At 43.4% G+C, this 16601-nt stretch overlaps 2 protein-coding genes across 2 annotated transcripts in view; one reads left to right on the forward strand and one right to left on the reverse strand.

Annotated features, from left to right (window-relative positions):
• Nucleotides 1-16601, reverse strand: part of DNTT (DNA nucleotidylexotransferase) — a 29976-nt gene that overhangs the window by 12943 nt on the left and 432 nt on the right. Inside the window, exons 2-6 of the mRNA XM_077779348.1 lie at nt 6002-6185; nt 4948-5073; nt 3532-3702; nt 2860-2931; nt 1571-1694 (exon numbers count right to left, since the gene is read on the reverse strand). Coding sequence (XP_077635474.1) covers nt 1571-1694; nt 2860-2931; nt 3532-3702; nt 4948-5073; nt 6002-6185 — 677 coding nt within the window. The remainder of the gene's footprint in view (nt 1-1570; nt 1695-2859; nt 2932-3531; nt 3703-4947; nt 5074-6001; nt 6186-16601) is intronic.
• BLNK (B cell linker) overlaps nt 15016-16601 on the forward strand; it is a 101031-nt gene continuing 99445 nt past the window's right edge. Inside the window, exon 1 of the mRNA XM_077779371.1 lies at nt 15016-15072. The gene's annotated coding sequence lies outside the window, so the exon portion shown is untranslated. The remainder of the gene's footprint in view (nt 15073-16601) is intronic.

Raw genomic sequence — 16601 nt, forward strand, 5'->3', positions numbered from 1 at the left:
GTGTTCAAATATGGCTTCTTACTAAAGAACCAGCCTTCTTAATCAATAAACTGTGCCCTGTAATTATTTAAAGATAATACCTAGAGATTTAGGATGGAAGCTCAGACCTCTTTGTTATGATGACTTGGTTATTCCCACAGACCCATGGAGGGAGCTTCCTCCAAAAATTACAAATAGAACTACTATGTGTTCCAGCAAGCCTGCTTCTGGGAATATATCTGAAGGAAATGAAAACACCATCAAAGGAATATATACACCGCCATGTTCATAGCAGCATTATTCACAATAGCCAAGGCATGGAAACTACGTAAATGTACATCAGTGGATAAAGAAGTTGTAGTGTGTGTGTGTGTGTGTGTGTGTGCGCACGCGCGCGCGTGTGTGCACGCACACGCTTGTAAACAGGTATTATTCAGCCACTAAAATGAGGAAATCCTGCCATTTCCAACAACACGGATGGACCTTGAGGGCATTATGTTAAGTGAAATAAGTCCACAAAAGACAAATACAGTATGGCCTCACTTATGTGTGAAATCTAAAAACAAAAACTCATAGAAGAGAAATCAGATTTGTGATTATCAGAGGCCAGTGTGGGTGGAAGAAAGTGATCAAAAGAAGGTACCAGCTTCCAGTTACAAGATAAATAAGTACCAGGGATGTAATGCACATCCTGTATGCACAATGAGGTGGCTGTAGTCAACACTGCTGGATGTGCCTTGCTCTTTTGAGTCCCAATTATATTGTATGTCTATTGCATGTTAAAAAATAAATTTTAAAACATGTACAATTTTTGACCCTTCATTGGCATTTCTTCATTAAAAAGACATTTTACTGAGCCTCCCATAAATGGAAGTGTCTAAGCCACCACCTTCAACCTGCGAGATGTCCTGCCAGGCTTTCAGCTGCCTGTCTCAACATAGTCTTCTCTTCCCAGACTGGTGGGTCATGAGCGAGTAGGTCAGCCCTGTGTCTAGATTTTTATACTTTCCCTCCTATTTTCTGGTGTCTTACAGTTTCTAAAGCAGATCCACATTTATGCTAGCAATGACTCTAATTCGTTCAAATATTTTTTACTCCTCAATCTTCACGTCCATTTTCTGCCCTTGACTCCTCACCCATGCCTTTCACCCACGGGAGACAGTCAGGACCCAAACGTCTAGAGCCAGTTCAGTAAGAACCAGATCAACAGCACAACCCGATTTGACATCTGGACACGGGAATGACAACAGCCACCATGCAGAGCGTTTTTGCTCCATGCCACGCACGGTGCTATGGACTTTGCCTGCATTATTTGATTTGTCCCTCATTAACTACCAATGTTACCCCCTTCTTAGGCTCAAACACTTGAATGAGCTTGCTCGAGATCACGCAGCCACAGTGTTGGAGCCAGGATTTGGATCCAGGTCTGTCTGATTCCAAAATCTTGTGCTTTTAACCATAGTACAAAAAAGAGGACAAGCAAGGCACCCAGCTCGCCGAGATTGGAGTTGAAATTCAGCTAACTCAGAGCCCTCCCACAACCTGAACAGCCCGTGGCAACACCAGGAGATCTGTAGGAGAGACGATTTACCTGCTTTTTGCATTGGTGTGAATTTCAGGGTTTTGTCTGACATTATTTTACTCAGAGTTCTGAAACCCATCCTGAACCATTTCTCAGATGTCTTCAATCCCACTCCAAACACAGAAGTAAAGAGCTGAAACAGGGAAAGGCATGCCTTTAGTTTCTGAAATGATCATTATGACAATGAAGTGATACTTTTTAAGGTCATGAGATTAGGAAAACAGTGTAAGCAAACTTCTGACCCAGTTTCTCCTGAATATGACAAGTGGGTGGATCTTGGCACACAGCTTTTTGCCAGGGGGTCCTTTCCTGACCTACGGTATTAGAAGCAGGGGCTGGCATCTGCACAGGCTTCAATGTAATCTCACCGCCAATTGCCTGTGGCATCCATGCATGACAACAGCTTTCCCTACCGGATGGTCCCCTTGGCCAAGGGTTCCTTATGCACACTCATGCTCTGCAGTTTTAAGAGGGATGCTCAGGGATGCACATGTAGGTTGTATGAATTCCCTACCAGCACTCAGCTGGTAGATGGCACTGCCCAAACTCAAATCCAGGCTGTCTGTCCTCCAAGCCTGGGCTCTTGCCCACAACCACCTTTTAGGCCTGCACATCACTCCAGAACCAAAGGGATGGGCAGAAATCTCTACCACCCGCAACTCCAAGGCGGGAACATTCAGAGGTACCAGCCCCTGCTTCAAAGCAGAGAAGGAATGGGGCGCCTGGGTGGCTTAGTCGGTTAAGCGTCTGACTTTCGCTTAGGTCATGATCTCGCGGTTCGTNGCTCTTTAAGAGCAGGTTTCTTTTGTACCATGGTCCCAGTGTCCCCAAGATATTTGTGCCCATCAGTGACAGATCCTAGAATATAAGGTAATTTGTATCTCACCATAACATGGCAATAAGCTTGCGCACCCATATTTATTTTGGCATCTGCTTCCTAGACCACTATTATGGACTGATTGTGCCCCCCTTCCACTCGGATGTTGAAGCCCTAACCCCCACTGTGATGGTGTTTGGAGATGAGGCTTTTGGAGAGAATTAGGTTTAGATGAGGTCATGACTGTAGGGCCCTTGTGATGGGGTTTGTGCCTTACTAAGAAGAGGCACCATGGAAATTATTCTCTCTCTCTGTGTCATGTGAAGGCCCATTGAAAAGGTATAAGAAAATAAATATTTGTTGTTTAACCCACCCGGTCTGTGGCATTTTGTTACAGCAGCCCAAGCCGGTAAACCACTTAGAGTAAGTAATAGGATTAACTGAAAAACTATCTTCAATAAATACATGTAAAATTGCTTACTTTGAAGGACTGATATCGTTCATCATTTAATACAGCTTTAACTTCAGAACTCTCTCCATCTTCAATAATTTCCTGCATGGACAGTTGAAAACATTATTAGAGGGGATGCCTGGGTGGCTCACTTGGTTAAGCATCCAACTTCAGCTCAGGTCATGATCTCACTGTCCGTGAGTTCAAGCCCCACATCGGGCTCTGTGCTGATAGGCCAGAGCCTGGAGCCTGCTTTGGATTCTGTGTCTCCCTCTCTCTGCCACTCCCCTGCTTGCACTCATGTCTTTCTTTCTCTCTCTCTCTCTCTCTCTCTCTGTCTCAAATATAACTTTAAAACCGTTAAAGAAAATTATTAGGGGCACCTGGAGTGGCTCAGCCAATTAAGTGTCTGACTCTTGATTTCAGCTCAGGTCATGATCTCATGGGACGGAGCCCCACATCAGGCTCTGCACTGGTAGTGTGGAGTCTGCTTGAGATTCTCTCCCTGTCTCCCTGCCCCTTCCATACACACACATAGACACACACACACACACACACACACACACATATGTATGTGTGTATGTATATAGGATCTATCCATCTACCTGTCTCTATATCTATCCCACATCTGTATATGAACTGCATTCCCTTCCCCCTCTTGCCTCCTATTAGGAAGTAAGACAAATCACATTTCACCCTTACCTCGATGACACACTTCACTTTGTCCCCCAAGCAGGGAATCCCTTCTGTATCCTTCATACTGATGATCGTGAATGGCAGAGATTTAAGCACAGAAGCTGCTCTCATAAATGCCAAACAGGAGGCTTCATTTTCTCTAAATTCATAGTTTTCAGCCAGCACCTCGAAGGCGTCCTGAAGAATGAAACCGGGTGAGCAAAACTCGGTCTGTTCTGAGCACCTGACCTAGCAGTCACTTGCAAACACCTCTTGCTCTTTTTGAGTGTTGAAACACCTCCTGACAGTTTCCTTGAAGGGTGGGATTGGGTCTCCCATATCTTTGCACCCCTCCCTTGTTATGAGAAGAGCTGAACTGAAAAGACGGTCACAGAGTGCTTCATAAGAAACTTTGAGATTGCCTCCATTAGATTTTCAGGAGTGATTTAACCAACACCTGATCTCATGCCCACTGCATCCTACTAGTCATTGCTCAGCATGACCCTGCCCTCTTCCTCGCAGCCTTCCCCACCAGCTTGTGTCCAGGATTCTGCCTGCTCACTGGGCACCTTCATCTCTCAGCTTGTATGTAAAACACAGTCAGCACTTAACATGGGCTTGTTGAATGAACAAACGGGGGTGGTCACAGTGACACAGACCCAAGGTGGGTTGCTTAAGGTAGGGCACGTTTGCATTTCTAGCAGAGCAGGAAGTAGCTACAGCTGGGTGGCATCACGCTTCTGCACCCAGTACTTCAGTTTCCTGTTCTTCCTTGCACATGTGGGGCTGGGAGTCTAGAAATGAGAAGTTTTGTATTTGATATGCTACCACATGTTTTAACAACCTGACTACTTTCTCCAGGCGCAAGCAGCTGTGGACTTGTTAGGGTCGTTTGCAACACAATTGCCAAACGTCAGGCCTGGGTGGGGCCTTAGAGACCATCTAGCTAGTTTCTAGTTGAATGGGGGATGAAACCTAGGCTCAAAGAGAGGAAATGACTTGCCCAAGCTAGTTAAGGTCAGAGAGGTGGGAATCCAGGTCCGCCATCTCTCAGTTGTCTGGTTACCCAGGAAAGACTGTTTACCCATTATTGCTGTTTCTTTGTAACTTGCTCTTACTATGTTTTGGACTAATTATAGTATTTGGTTTTTCCAAACATTTGCCTTTGACAAGTGTTATGCTTCAAAGTGACAATTCTCATTAAATGGTAGTTTACCATCTCTAAAGAATATAAATATATTTCTGACTGTATTTGTCCATTTCTATGACAGAAATAGATCCATTCTTGGCCAAAATAAGAACCAGAGATCAGGCTCGGGGGGTGAATGAGTGTGGGGAAATTTTTCCCAGATTTTCAGAAAATTTCATGATTGAGTTTGCAGATCGATGGGAAGATGCTGCAAGCCCTTCATTTGCTCTGGGGAGTGTTGTAAAGCCCCTTACCGTGAATATGTGGTTAAAGTTGTTTAAAGTGGTTCTTCTCTGACATGCGTACTGCGAGATCTTTTTTACAAGTGGTGAAGTCATCTGGGGTTCTGGGTTCGGGCTAGCTGAATAGTCTTTTTTCACCTAAACAAATGCAGGAGAATCAGTTTTTAATAGCAATCAATAGTAATAATAATAGATATTATGAAGAAAAAAGTTGTAGATAGTTTGATGACAATTGTCCCTGGAGAGGATAAAATTATAGGAGAGCCAAATTTTATGTTATATGCATCTCTAATATTTGAATTGGCTATAGTTAACATGTATTGTATTTTTTTAAGTTTCTTTATTTATTTTGAGCTGGGGAGGAACAGAGAGAGGGAGAAAGAGAATCCCAAGCAAGCTGTACGCGGTCAGTGCAGAGTCTGCCATGGGGCTCAATCCCACAAACTGTGAGATCATGACCTGAGCTGAAATCAGGACTTGGAGGCTTAACCAGCTGAGCCACCCAGGTACCCCAACATGTATTATTTTTGCAATGAGAAAAATAAACGTGCAAATGAACCATCAGTTAAGTACCATTTTCCTTTTCCACGAACTTATGTACTCATGATCTGAACCTTCTCCCTGAAGGTTTTAGCATCAATGGTGAAGGACTTGGAATTAAGAGTTTAATTTTCTTTAGTTTTTCTTTATGGATGATCATAGTCAGAAAAAAGAAAAAAAAAAAAAGGAAGCCTCTACTTTTCTAGCTACCAGAACATCAGAGCGTCCACATTTTGAAACATTTGTGCATAGTGTTGTCCATAAAAATAGCTAAATTTATTAGACGCCTTCCATAGATCAGGCCCAGTGGTAAGTGCTTTACACGTATGCTACTCTAATTCTCAAACCATGTTGTGAGGTAGTTTCTATTGCTACCTTCTATCATAGAGGAGGAATCTGAAGCTCAGAAAAGCTGAGTGACTTGTCCAGGGTCATCAGGGAGTAAGCAGACCACCGGGGTTTAGGCTCAGGTCTGTTGATTCTATAGCCCATGTGCCTAGTCATCAAGCAAAGGGCAAAGATTAACCATAGGACTTACGAGCTGGTGTTTTACTGTCATCTCCACTGGTTTCCCTGCTCCCATGGATTCTATCAGCCAGGAAACGTCGAGGAGTTCTAGCTGTGAGCCAGCTTTGACATTCTGTACCTGCAGCCACTCTAGGACATCTGAGCCAGAGTTGTTTTCTGCTACAATGTGGGTAACGGAATCACTGCAGGAGGCAAGACAAAGTTACCAGCTGAAGGGATTTCTTTTTTTTATTTTTAATTTTTTTTTACTGTTTTATTTATTTTTGAGAGAGAGAGAGAGAAAGACAAGGTGAACAGGGGAGGGTCAGAGAGAGAGGGAGACACAGAATCTGAAACAGTCTCCAGGCTCTGAGCTAGCTGTCAGCACAGAGCCCAACACGGGGCTCGAACCCACGAACCATGAGATCATGCCCTGAGCCAAAGTCGGACGCTTAACTGACTAAGCCACCCAGGTGCCCCTGACGGGGATTTCAAAATGAGAAGGGCTCCTCTTTCCCTGAAGTGTTCAGAACATTCCATCTGATGAAGAAAGATGCATAGTATACCCGACCATAGGCACAGATAATTTAGGCCTCCATGAAAGGGAAATCTGTATGAATTCGTGTAGTGGTCTATGTTACATGTCAGACACAAGGAAAATTAAGAAAACATTAACAGAATTGTGGTGTCAATGGAAAACCAAAGTCCAGAGATGACGGAAGATGAAATTGTTCTTAAAGTAGCACCAAGCACTCTACATGAGGCTTCGGTGTGGCATTTCATTTTTACTTGTAGAGAACTTTAGTCCAGTGTCTTTCAAACTGTCTATGACCCACAGTTAGAAGTACATTTTATATCATGACCTAAAATAAAAATAGAGATACACATAGATATGCTTCTAACATCCCATTAAATTGATCTCACAGCCCATTAGTAGATGGTGATCAGCTTTGGGGAAGTGTTACTTTACATGTTTTTCAAAGCGCAGCCTTGTGATGGAGGATAGGCAGGAAGCTTTCCCCTAATCACTGAGCGCTTACCATGTTTCAGCACCATCCAAGTACCTGGCAGCCATCATCTCATTTAATACTCACAAAGCTCCTCAGGTATGTGTTATGTTATTCACACTTCAAAAATGAGGAAACAGAAGAACAGAGTTTAAGTGACATTCTGAAAGTCACACAGCTAGTACAGCCTTTCTGATTATCTTTTTTTTGGGTCAAGTAGGTTATTTCTAGTTTTTAATAAGTCTTCCCAGCCAGCGTCATATCATTGGGACCAATGTGTTTTCAGGCTCTTTTCAGTTCAAATAATCTATGAATCTGGGAGACAGCAAGATGCATATTTAGACATCCAAGAGAAAAGTAGAATTCTTTTCTCTTTCCTACTGCCCTTCCTTGACTTCCTCTTGCTCCCTCTCCTTTTTTGGTTGACTCTGGGATTCATTGGGTGATTTTTGGTTGACTGTCATATTCACAGCCCAGGTTTTTTGTGGTGGTAGAGGTAGCAGTGGTGGTAGTGGTAGGAAGTCGGGCACCAAAGAAGAAAAGGGAAGTTTGTGGATATTAGTATCTTATGTGAAACAGACGGTTAACAGTATGTTATGACAAGACATGGGGCATGGACAAGATCTGCAGGTGGTGTGCAGAGAAGGAAAAGAGCTGGTGTGAGCTGAAAGAGGCTGGGTGGCTTTGTGGAAGGAGGGTTTTGTGTCCAGTCTTGATGGATGGGGAAGAATAGAACTTTGGGCCCTCCTGGAAGAAAAGGTTCAGAGACCAGAAGAAAAGTAGGTGAATGGCCTGGATCAGAGTGAAGAGTTTATGTTGGAAAGTAGTTATAGACATGGCTGTGTTGGTTGGAGCAACCATGTTATACAACCATGTTAAATATATAACCATGCTATAGAAGGTCTTAGAAGCCTGGTTGAGGAGGTTGGATCTTATTTACTGGGGTTGTGGAACCATGAAGGCTTTTGTGAGCAGGACACAGTGATGGCATCACTGTGATATTTAAAAACACCAATCTGGTCCATGCAGTGGTTTGGAGGGGGGAGTGATGGGTGGGAGGGCTGGGAGCTGGGTAATTCTAACCCAGTTCAGCTCCTGTAGCACCAGGAAGGAAGGCAAAAGAGACATGAGCAGGGCCTCTGGCTTTAGATCACCTGCAAAAGCTGAAGTGGAGAACAGACAACTATCACTCTCCCATATCTATCACAATAAGGTAAGAGCACTCTGGGTGGATATAGTGGTTTCGGAAGGTGTATCTCTTTGGGGGACAGTGGAAATGAAATTTATCTCAGGCATGCTGCATTTGAAGGATGGCAAGAGGTCCAAGTGAGAATGTCCGGTGGACAGGTGGGATCTGAGTCTGGCGCGGGGAGACAGTTGGGGGCTGGAGGCCAGAGCTGAGACCATCTGGACGGCAGGATGTGCAGTGAGCCAAGCAGAAGTGCATCGTGGTGAAACCACATCTGACAACAGTTGGGAGAAGGCAGCTCTCTGAGTCCCTATTCTAGGTCCACATCATTCCAAAAATTCCTTGTAACAAGCTTCTTGAAAGGTTGTTTATGTGAAGACTTTAAGAAGACAACGAAAGGATTAATAAAGCTACAAAGAAAGTGTTATTCCATCTAGATTTCTGCCCTTTGGTGGGAAACTTCATTATTATATTATTATTAATTATAATATGATATTTATCATTATTATTAAGGCCCTGTCTCAACTTCAGGCGGAGAAGGGTGTGCTGAGGAGGAGCCCTGGGGCTCAACTTCCAAATTCAGGCCCCTCACCATCCACTCTCCTATCATCCCCACCGCCACTATTGCTTTACTTGGGGCCGTGTGGTGCTGTCTGAGCTCACACTATTGGATGAGAGCCACATGCATTTCTCACAGAGTTAATATAAGCATATTTGCAAATGACAGGCCAAACATCCTAAGGAAGAAGACTCTATTTTAAACTACCAACTCCTGCTCATTAAGCAATTAGCAAACAAAACAACAACAACAATAATAAAAGAACACAAACACGACACCAAACAGGACCTCTTCAGCCACTCACACAGAGCTACTCAGAGTTCCAGACTCCTGGCCACAAGGTAAGCACTCTGTGCTCACAAGATAAGCACAGAAGTTGAAAGTCACCATTTAGAACCTTGAATGGTAATTCTGCACCATCACAGTAGCTTACTGTTTTGAAAATTTTTTTGATAAAAACATTGATCTGCAGTGAATTTTTTGAAAACTGGTCCTTCACTACAAATCACTCAGGAAACACTAAGGTCTGTTCTAGCCCGGTCTACAGCCCCCATCTCTTTGTGTTGCCTGAGTCCGGTCGATGGACTCCTCATGGCCACCTGGCTCTGGACTACAACGTGCTTCCTGTGTCGGGCTTGTCACGCGCCCTTTGCAGACTGTTCACTGTCTCTATGCATCTGTTCACTCTCCAGCCACTGCATCCCATGTGTTCTGCTGACAGTCTCTCTGCGTTGTGCTGTGACAGCTCTTTGTGTATTTGTTGGTAGAGTAATTTCCTATCTGCTCTGAGTATGCCGATGTTGGAAATATTAATAATATGGGAATATTACTGAGTGCCAGACACTATGGTGGGCACATTTCATGCATTCCCTCATTTAATTGTCAGTAATTCTATGAGATAGGTAATGTCACCCCCATCTAAAATGAGAAGAGACCTTGGAGATGTTAAAAAATTCACCCAGCTGATAATTGGTGCAGTCAGATTAGATCCTTGTTCTATTTTTATCCAAAACCTGTGTGCAGGACTAAACTGAACTACCCCCTGTGACTTTGTGCTTATCCCATGGCTGTCAAGAGTGCTGCTTCTTTTCACAGAAGGAAGAACACCTGGAAGGGTATCATCATAATAACAAACCCCGATCCCCTCCAAAGGGCAGAAACAGAGATGCAATAACACTTTCTATAGGCCACTTCCTATCGGTCACGCTCTCCCTGCTGCTGCATAGAATTGTGTTTGGTATTTTATGTCCAACAGCATATGGACCACAATAAAACTGCAAGGCGTGCAAACTGCCCCAGAAAATCTGAAAGAGCAGTTGCCACAACTAGAAGCCACAGGAAGGCCGTCAGGCTCTCTGAGCTCTGAGTTTTTCCTAACCCTCGCAGAGAGGCGGATGTGCTGAGGTCGAGCCTCGGTGCTCATCTTCCAGTTCAGTACCCTCGCCATCCGCCCCTACCATCCCTGCTCCACCACCACCGTCTCTCCAACCAGGGATGTCTCTGGACATGGCCCTGCCTCTAGCAGAGACAGCCAGCATGCCTGGGTATGCCGGGGAGGGGAGCAGTGTAAGGATCTACAAACAATGTACTGTACAGGCACACCCACAAGAAAAGGCCAGAGAGAAATATGCCAGACTGTTAGAAAACACACACACATGCACACACGTGCACACACACACACACACACACACATTCTTGCTTAGTCCACACAAGAGTCTTACGAAGTGGGTGATACATAATTTCAGAAGAGAAAACCAATACTTGTGGAGGTTCTGTGAAACCAGGATTGAAACCCAGCTGTGCATGACTGAAGCAATCTCTTAACGTTCCACTAGACTGTGGTTAGACCCCTGAGTGAGGTGCTGTTTAAGTTTTTTTTTTTTCTGTATTTTCCCATTTTCTGTCCTGAACCCTCTATCATCACTTTCTACGCAGGGGAAAAAATACACATGAATGTCATTTTCAAGGGCAAAACCTGGTGCTGGGGCTGAGATGGTACCTGCCTTAGCCCCAGAGTCCTGGGCTTTCTCCTTCTACTAAAAGGTGACAGAAGGGGGCGCCTGGGTGGCTTAGTCAGTTAAGCGACTAACTCTTGGTTTCAGCTCAGGTCATGATCTTGTGGTTCATGAGTTATGGCCACACATCAGGCTCTGCGCTGGCAATGCAGAGGCTGCTTGGGATCCTCTCTCTCCCTTTCTGCCCCTCCCCTGCTTGTGCTCTCACTGTCAGAATAACTGAACTTAAAATAAATACATACATACATACATACATACATACATAAAATAAAGGTGACAGAAGCCTCAGGCAGCGACCCCCAGCTTCTTCCAAAGGTTCTAAGGTTCTGTTGAGATGGCTGTTCCTGAAAAGTCAGTGAAATCAGTTCTTTAAGTGCACCTAGTTTCATAGCCAGGGCCAGTCACTAATGCCTTGGACTAGGTTTGGGAGAGCATGGACCAATTATAACAATTCTGAATGAGGAATGGTCCCTCAGCTTCCCACAGGGAAAAAGATTCAGGGTCTTCTCCTTCAACTAGTGCTGAACTGAAATGTGCTTGGCTTGGTCCTTGACATCCCTAAAGGTAGGGACAGTGTTATCACCTGCCTGACTATAATCTGGTTGATAAGCATGCCTGGTGCCCAGCACATGGCCAGATTCATAGCAACAGTCAATAGATAAACCATTGGTGGAATGAATAAATGAATGATTAATCAATAGCTCTAAAGGAACTGAATGCTAGTGTCCACCAGAGACATCCAAGAAGGGGGGTTAAAATTCAGATGCCTGGGCCCTTTGAACAAAGATTCAGATTCAGTAAATCTTACCTAGAGCCCAGGACTATGCACCCTTGGTAACTCTGTCATAGTCAGCTCTGGTTATTCATCAGTGCATAACAAACTATCCCAAAGTGGAAGACTTTTAAAAAAGCAACAATTTTATTATAACTCACAATGTGTGGGTCACGAACTCAGAATTCAGGCAGCTGTTGGGTATGGTGCCAGTGGAGGTGTGATGCTCCATACGGCTCGGCACATCTGGCATTTGGTTAGGATGGCGGGGAGGATGGGCTCAGCCGCCGCTACCCACCTGAGCACCCTCATGTGGCCTCTCTCAGCAGGGACTCCAGCTTCTTACATGAGGTCATATAGCAGATCCAGGGAGCAAGAGAAGCCTCAGGGTTCTTTATGACCCAGCATGCATCAAAAGTCATGTGTTTGTCACCATGTTGAAGAAATCCCAAGCCCTCCCAGATGCAAGCAAAGGGAAAATCAACCCTGTTTCTCTTTGGAACAACTGTAGTTTAAGACCACCCCAGAGCCCAAGAACTGCATTTTGAGAAATGGTGCTGTAGAGAAAAGTCTCTGTTTGTCTTTAAAATTTTCTTTCCCCAGAGAGGTCATTCCTGATTCTTCCCGCCTGATGTAGGATTTATCTTATACATTACGACTTTAAATAGTGATTTACAGTTAAACTGAGCTGAATACCATTTAAAAACCCTCCCACCAATTTCTCTTAGCAACTGATTTGTTTCAGAATCCCTGAAACAGAAAAATCAAAGCAGTTTTATTTGGTTTTAACTCACACTCATACTATTACTAGTAGATAGGTTACTATTTCCAGCCCTGATATACTGAAGCCTGAAGGGGTTCTGCCTTGTGGGGTTTTTTTGGTCCAACCTTAAATGAGATTATGAACATTAATTAAAAAAAATTTTAACATTTATTTATTTTTGAGAGACAGAGACAGATCATGAGCAGGGGAGGGACAGAATCTGAAGCAGGCTCCAGGCTCTGAGCTGTCAGCACAGAACCAGATGTGGGGCTCAAAACCAAGGACTGGGAGATCATGACCTGAGCCGAAGTCGGACCTTCAACCGACTGAGCCACCCAGGCGCCCCTGAACATGAATTTAAAATTCACAGATTTTGAAACATGGATTTTGTAACCTGGACCAGAAAGGGACTGGAGCTTACAGTGCATGTCCTTGAATTTTTAAAGTTTTTACCATTTTGCTGATTGCAGAAGTAATACTGGTGCATCATTGGAAAAAAATTTAATTACAAAAATTAATCTTGGTAATCACAAGTTCCTTTGGCTGGTTATATATTCATCAGTTAAATTATTCCTTGAGCAAGTATTTCTTTTTAAAATGTTTTTATTCTTTATCTTTGAGAGAGAGACAGGGCATAAGCAGGGGAGGGGCAGAGGGAGAGGGAGACACAGAATCAGAAATAGGCTCCAGGCTCTGATCTGTCAGCATAGAGCCCAAAGTGGGGCTCGAACTCACGAGCTGTGAGATCATGACCTGAGCCAAAGACAGACGCTTAACCTGCCGAAGCACCCAGGAGCCCCTGAGCAAATATTTCTTGAAGCTACTATGTATAAGAAAAATGTCAAAGGTCTAAGAATGAGGTCTACAAGATGGCCCCCAAGGTGCCCTTGCCCTTGTGGAGACAGAGAGGAGTAATTGGATGAGGTAAGATGTAAAGCCAAGTGGCAGAGCTGGGACCAACCCTACCCCATGGATCCCACCCATGTTCTAGAGAGGAAGTTCTGTCCTCTAGGAGGGCTTCCAGGGGTCTTTGGTCTTGGATGCAGAGAGGGGTAGGGAGGAGGAATTCAAGGTCGGGGTGCATCTTGCTTTCATCAGACAATACTTCCCAAAGATAACTTTGTGGAAAAATTAAGGATGTTTAAGCAGGACAAAAGTGCCATCAAGTGGGATTCTACTGCTCCAAAAGCAGAACTCCGCAAGTGTGAAACTGCTGGATGGTGTCACCCTGGAGAGTGACCCTTCCTAGCCACAGCCCTGTCTTCTTCAACATCAGTGATTTAGGTCAAGACATAGTAAGCTTAACTAACAAGTTCATAGAGGAGGGTTGAAGACAGAGTTTTAAAATAGCTCAAACTATTAGAACCACGGGGGTGAAATAAAAACATGAAAGCACTGGATTCTCATTCTTCTCTGGCTTGTCCTAGTTAATTTGAGGATTATGAGGTTGCTCTAAAATTTAGGATATTGACCATGGAATAAAACTCAGGATCTGTTTCATGAATGTGCGATGTGTCAAATGACTTGACATCCCCCCTGATTTCTATTTTAAGACCCAACTTCCTACGGTTGTTGAATAGCATGTCTTCTGAAATATAATGTTAATATAATGTATAATATTAGTGAAACTCATTCCAAATATAAGGATACAGTGCACATATCCTGCGGAATGAAATAGCTCCAGATAGCTCAATGGATCGAGGCACACCATTTCTAAGCTATGTGTTCAGGTCCAGGTAAAGTAGGAATCAGATATTTCTCCAAATGTAATCCTCCTGGCAGCCAAAGAATGTGCTAGAAACTATGGAGATTGCTCCTTATTTTCAGAATATATTATATATATTCTCCTTCTTGGAATCTTATATACTAGAAAAGGAAGCGATAGTCTTCATTAATAAGAAGTATCCTTTCTTATAGAAACTAACTTTATTTTTAAAATATATGCTTATTGTAAAGAATTTGGAAAACACAGAAAATAAAAGCAACCATATCCCTTCCTACTACCCCCTTCCTCACAAAATAATCACTAACAACATTTTGATGGTTTTCCTTCCTGTCTTTGTTCTGTTTGTTTATATCATTTGACCCAGTTCATATTGTGGAGAGAGAATTCCTCTCTTTAGGGTTATACTGTCAATGGATCCAGCTAATTACCAAGAAAGCAATCACACTTTACATCTGTATAACTGTTTTCTTTCACCGAAGCACATTGACATCCATCATCACAGTTGGTGCTTTCTTCAGATAGAACAAACTATTTTCCAGGAAACCAAGGTCAGAGAGGAGAGAGGGGGTCTTGCCTCCCCCACATGGCTAGAAAAGGTCAGAGCCAGAATTGGAGGGCTCCAGATTTCTTATCTAGAGATTTTCCCCTGCAGTAATTTATGTTGTCTCTCCCAATTAAAGTCTATGTATCTCTGTACAGAAATTCCGTTTGAGAGCTAGGACTTCTACTTCCTGTGGTTTATTTTTGTGCCATAGAACACGTTTGTACTTAGTGTGTCTTCTAGGCTGTCAGCCTGGGAGATTGGCCACCATCACACGCCTGGCAGTAGTTAGCCCACCATGCACGGTTTCCTCTGTTGTCTGAGCAGCCGGGCTGGGTCCTTCTCAGCAAGCATCCGGGACACAGAACTGCCTCTGTGGTTCTGTTGCCAAAAGAAGAAACTTGCCTCTTGTGTCTTCTCAAGTACCTGCCTGAGCCACCATGTCTGTATTCGTAGCTGCGCCCATGACTAGTCAGCCCTTGCTGGAAGTATGGCCATTTCAACCGAGAGCTTTCTATGTAAGTGGTACCTTGACCATCTGGCTGTTGCCTTCCTGCCTGGCTCTTGCCAGATTTCTTTACCACAAAAAGCAGTTCCATATTTGCTAAGGCTTTTCATTTCTGCGTTTTCAATTTCCTTTTTTTTTAATTTCTGGGTTTTAACCTCTTTACCTATGTCATCTTTTCTTCCCCTAATTCGAACATTTAATGTAAGTCTGTAAGAATAGGTAGACTTAACAATTAGATGAAATCTACAATTTCATGGAAGAGATGTTGAGATTTGGGGCTTAACATCCCAAATGAAATAGGGGGCAAAAAAAAAAAAAAAGAGGCAGAGAAGGGGGAAAGGAGAAGATATAAAGAGAAATCAGATGGGAGGGAGACTCAGGAATTTCCAAAAAAGACATTTCAGTAAAAAAAAAAAAAGAAATAAAATGTTTCTGTGACATTGACTCTTCATATGAATTATAAGTATTTTGGAAATTATCATATCTTATTACTGACTTTTGACATGTATTTCTCTAGCAATATGAAGCTAACATTTCTTCAGCAGGAAATGCTTGTTAGTTTTATTTTTAAATATCAAAGACTATTTTTAAAATAAAACATTTATTTTCACTTAGAATTCTTACAGTTTTTCCCCGGGAGAGTTGTGGTTAATCTATTCCTCAGACAAACAAGGCCAACCAACTGTGTTGGTCATTCTTTACTCACTGCAAGCCCCCTGACCATTCTGTTTGGAGCTACTTAGGTGAAGGTTTTAATACCATTTGTTTCTGGATTTTGTTTTGTCTTCTCTTCCATCCAGTGGAAACCAGTTAGAAGAACCGCAAAGCTAATTGCTGGGATGAGTGGGGTTGTGAGCAAACAAGTGTAGGTGACCCAAAGAGTTGCCCTTTTGTCAGGGCTCTCAACTTATCACTCAGCATCATATCTAGCAGTTCCGCACAGGGCTGTCCTTGAACTTTTAACCAGAACCCCTAGCTCTGCGAACCCCACTGGGACTGCTCTTTGGAAAAGCATGATCAAGGCCACATTTGGGTGCCAGTGGAGAGCCAGCTCCAGTCACCCATCCTACCCCATCACAGACACTGGTTACCTCACCACAGCCAGGGTTTTAGCTTAATTGTCAAAGAACAAAACCGTTCTTTCTGCCACAGAGTAGCTGGAAAAAAATTTTTTTTTAAGTTTACTTATTTATTTTGAGAGAGAGAGAGCACAAGCAGAGGAGGGACAGAGAGAGAAGAGAGAATCGTAAGCAGGCTCTGCACTGTCAGTGCGTAGCCCTATGTGGAGCTTGAACCCATGAACTATGAGATCACGACCTGAGCCGAAACCAAGAGTCAGACGTTTAACTGACTGAGCCACCCAGGCACCCTGAATAGCTGAATTTTTTGAATGAACTCAGTAGTGTTTTGTTCAATTTGATCAGAAACAAAATTGAGTAGTTTCTGCATTAAATTTTCCAATTAGGCTTCTGTTATGATCCCTGGATACCTCATCTCATAATGATGAAAGACAAAAACAAAGAACAGAAAAATTTAAAA

This window comes from Crocuta crocuta, unplaced genomic scaffold (assembly GCF_008692635.1).
Source record: "Crocuta crocuta isolate KB4526 unplaced genomic scaffold, BGI_CrCroc_1.0 scaffold170, whole genome shotgun sequence".
NCBI lineage: Eukaryota > Metazoa > Chordata > Mammalia > Carnivora > Hyaenidae > Crocuta > Crocuta crocuta.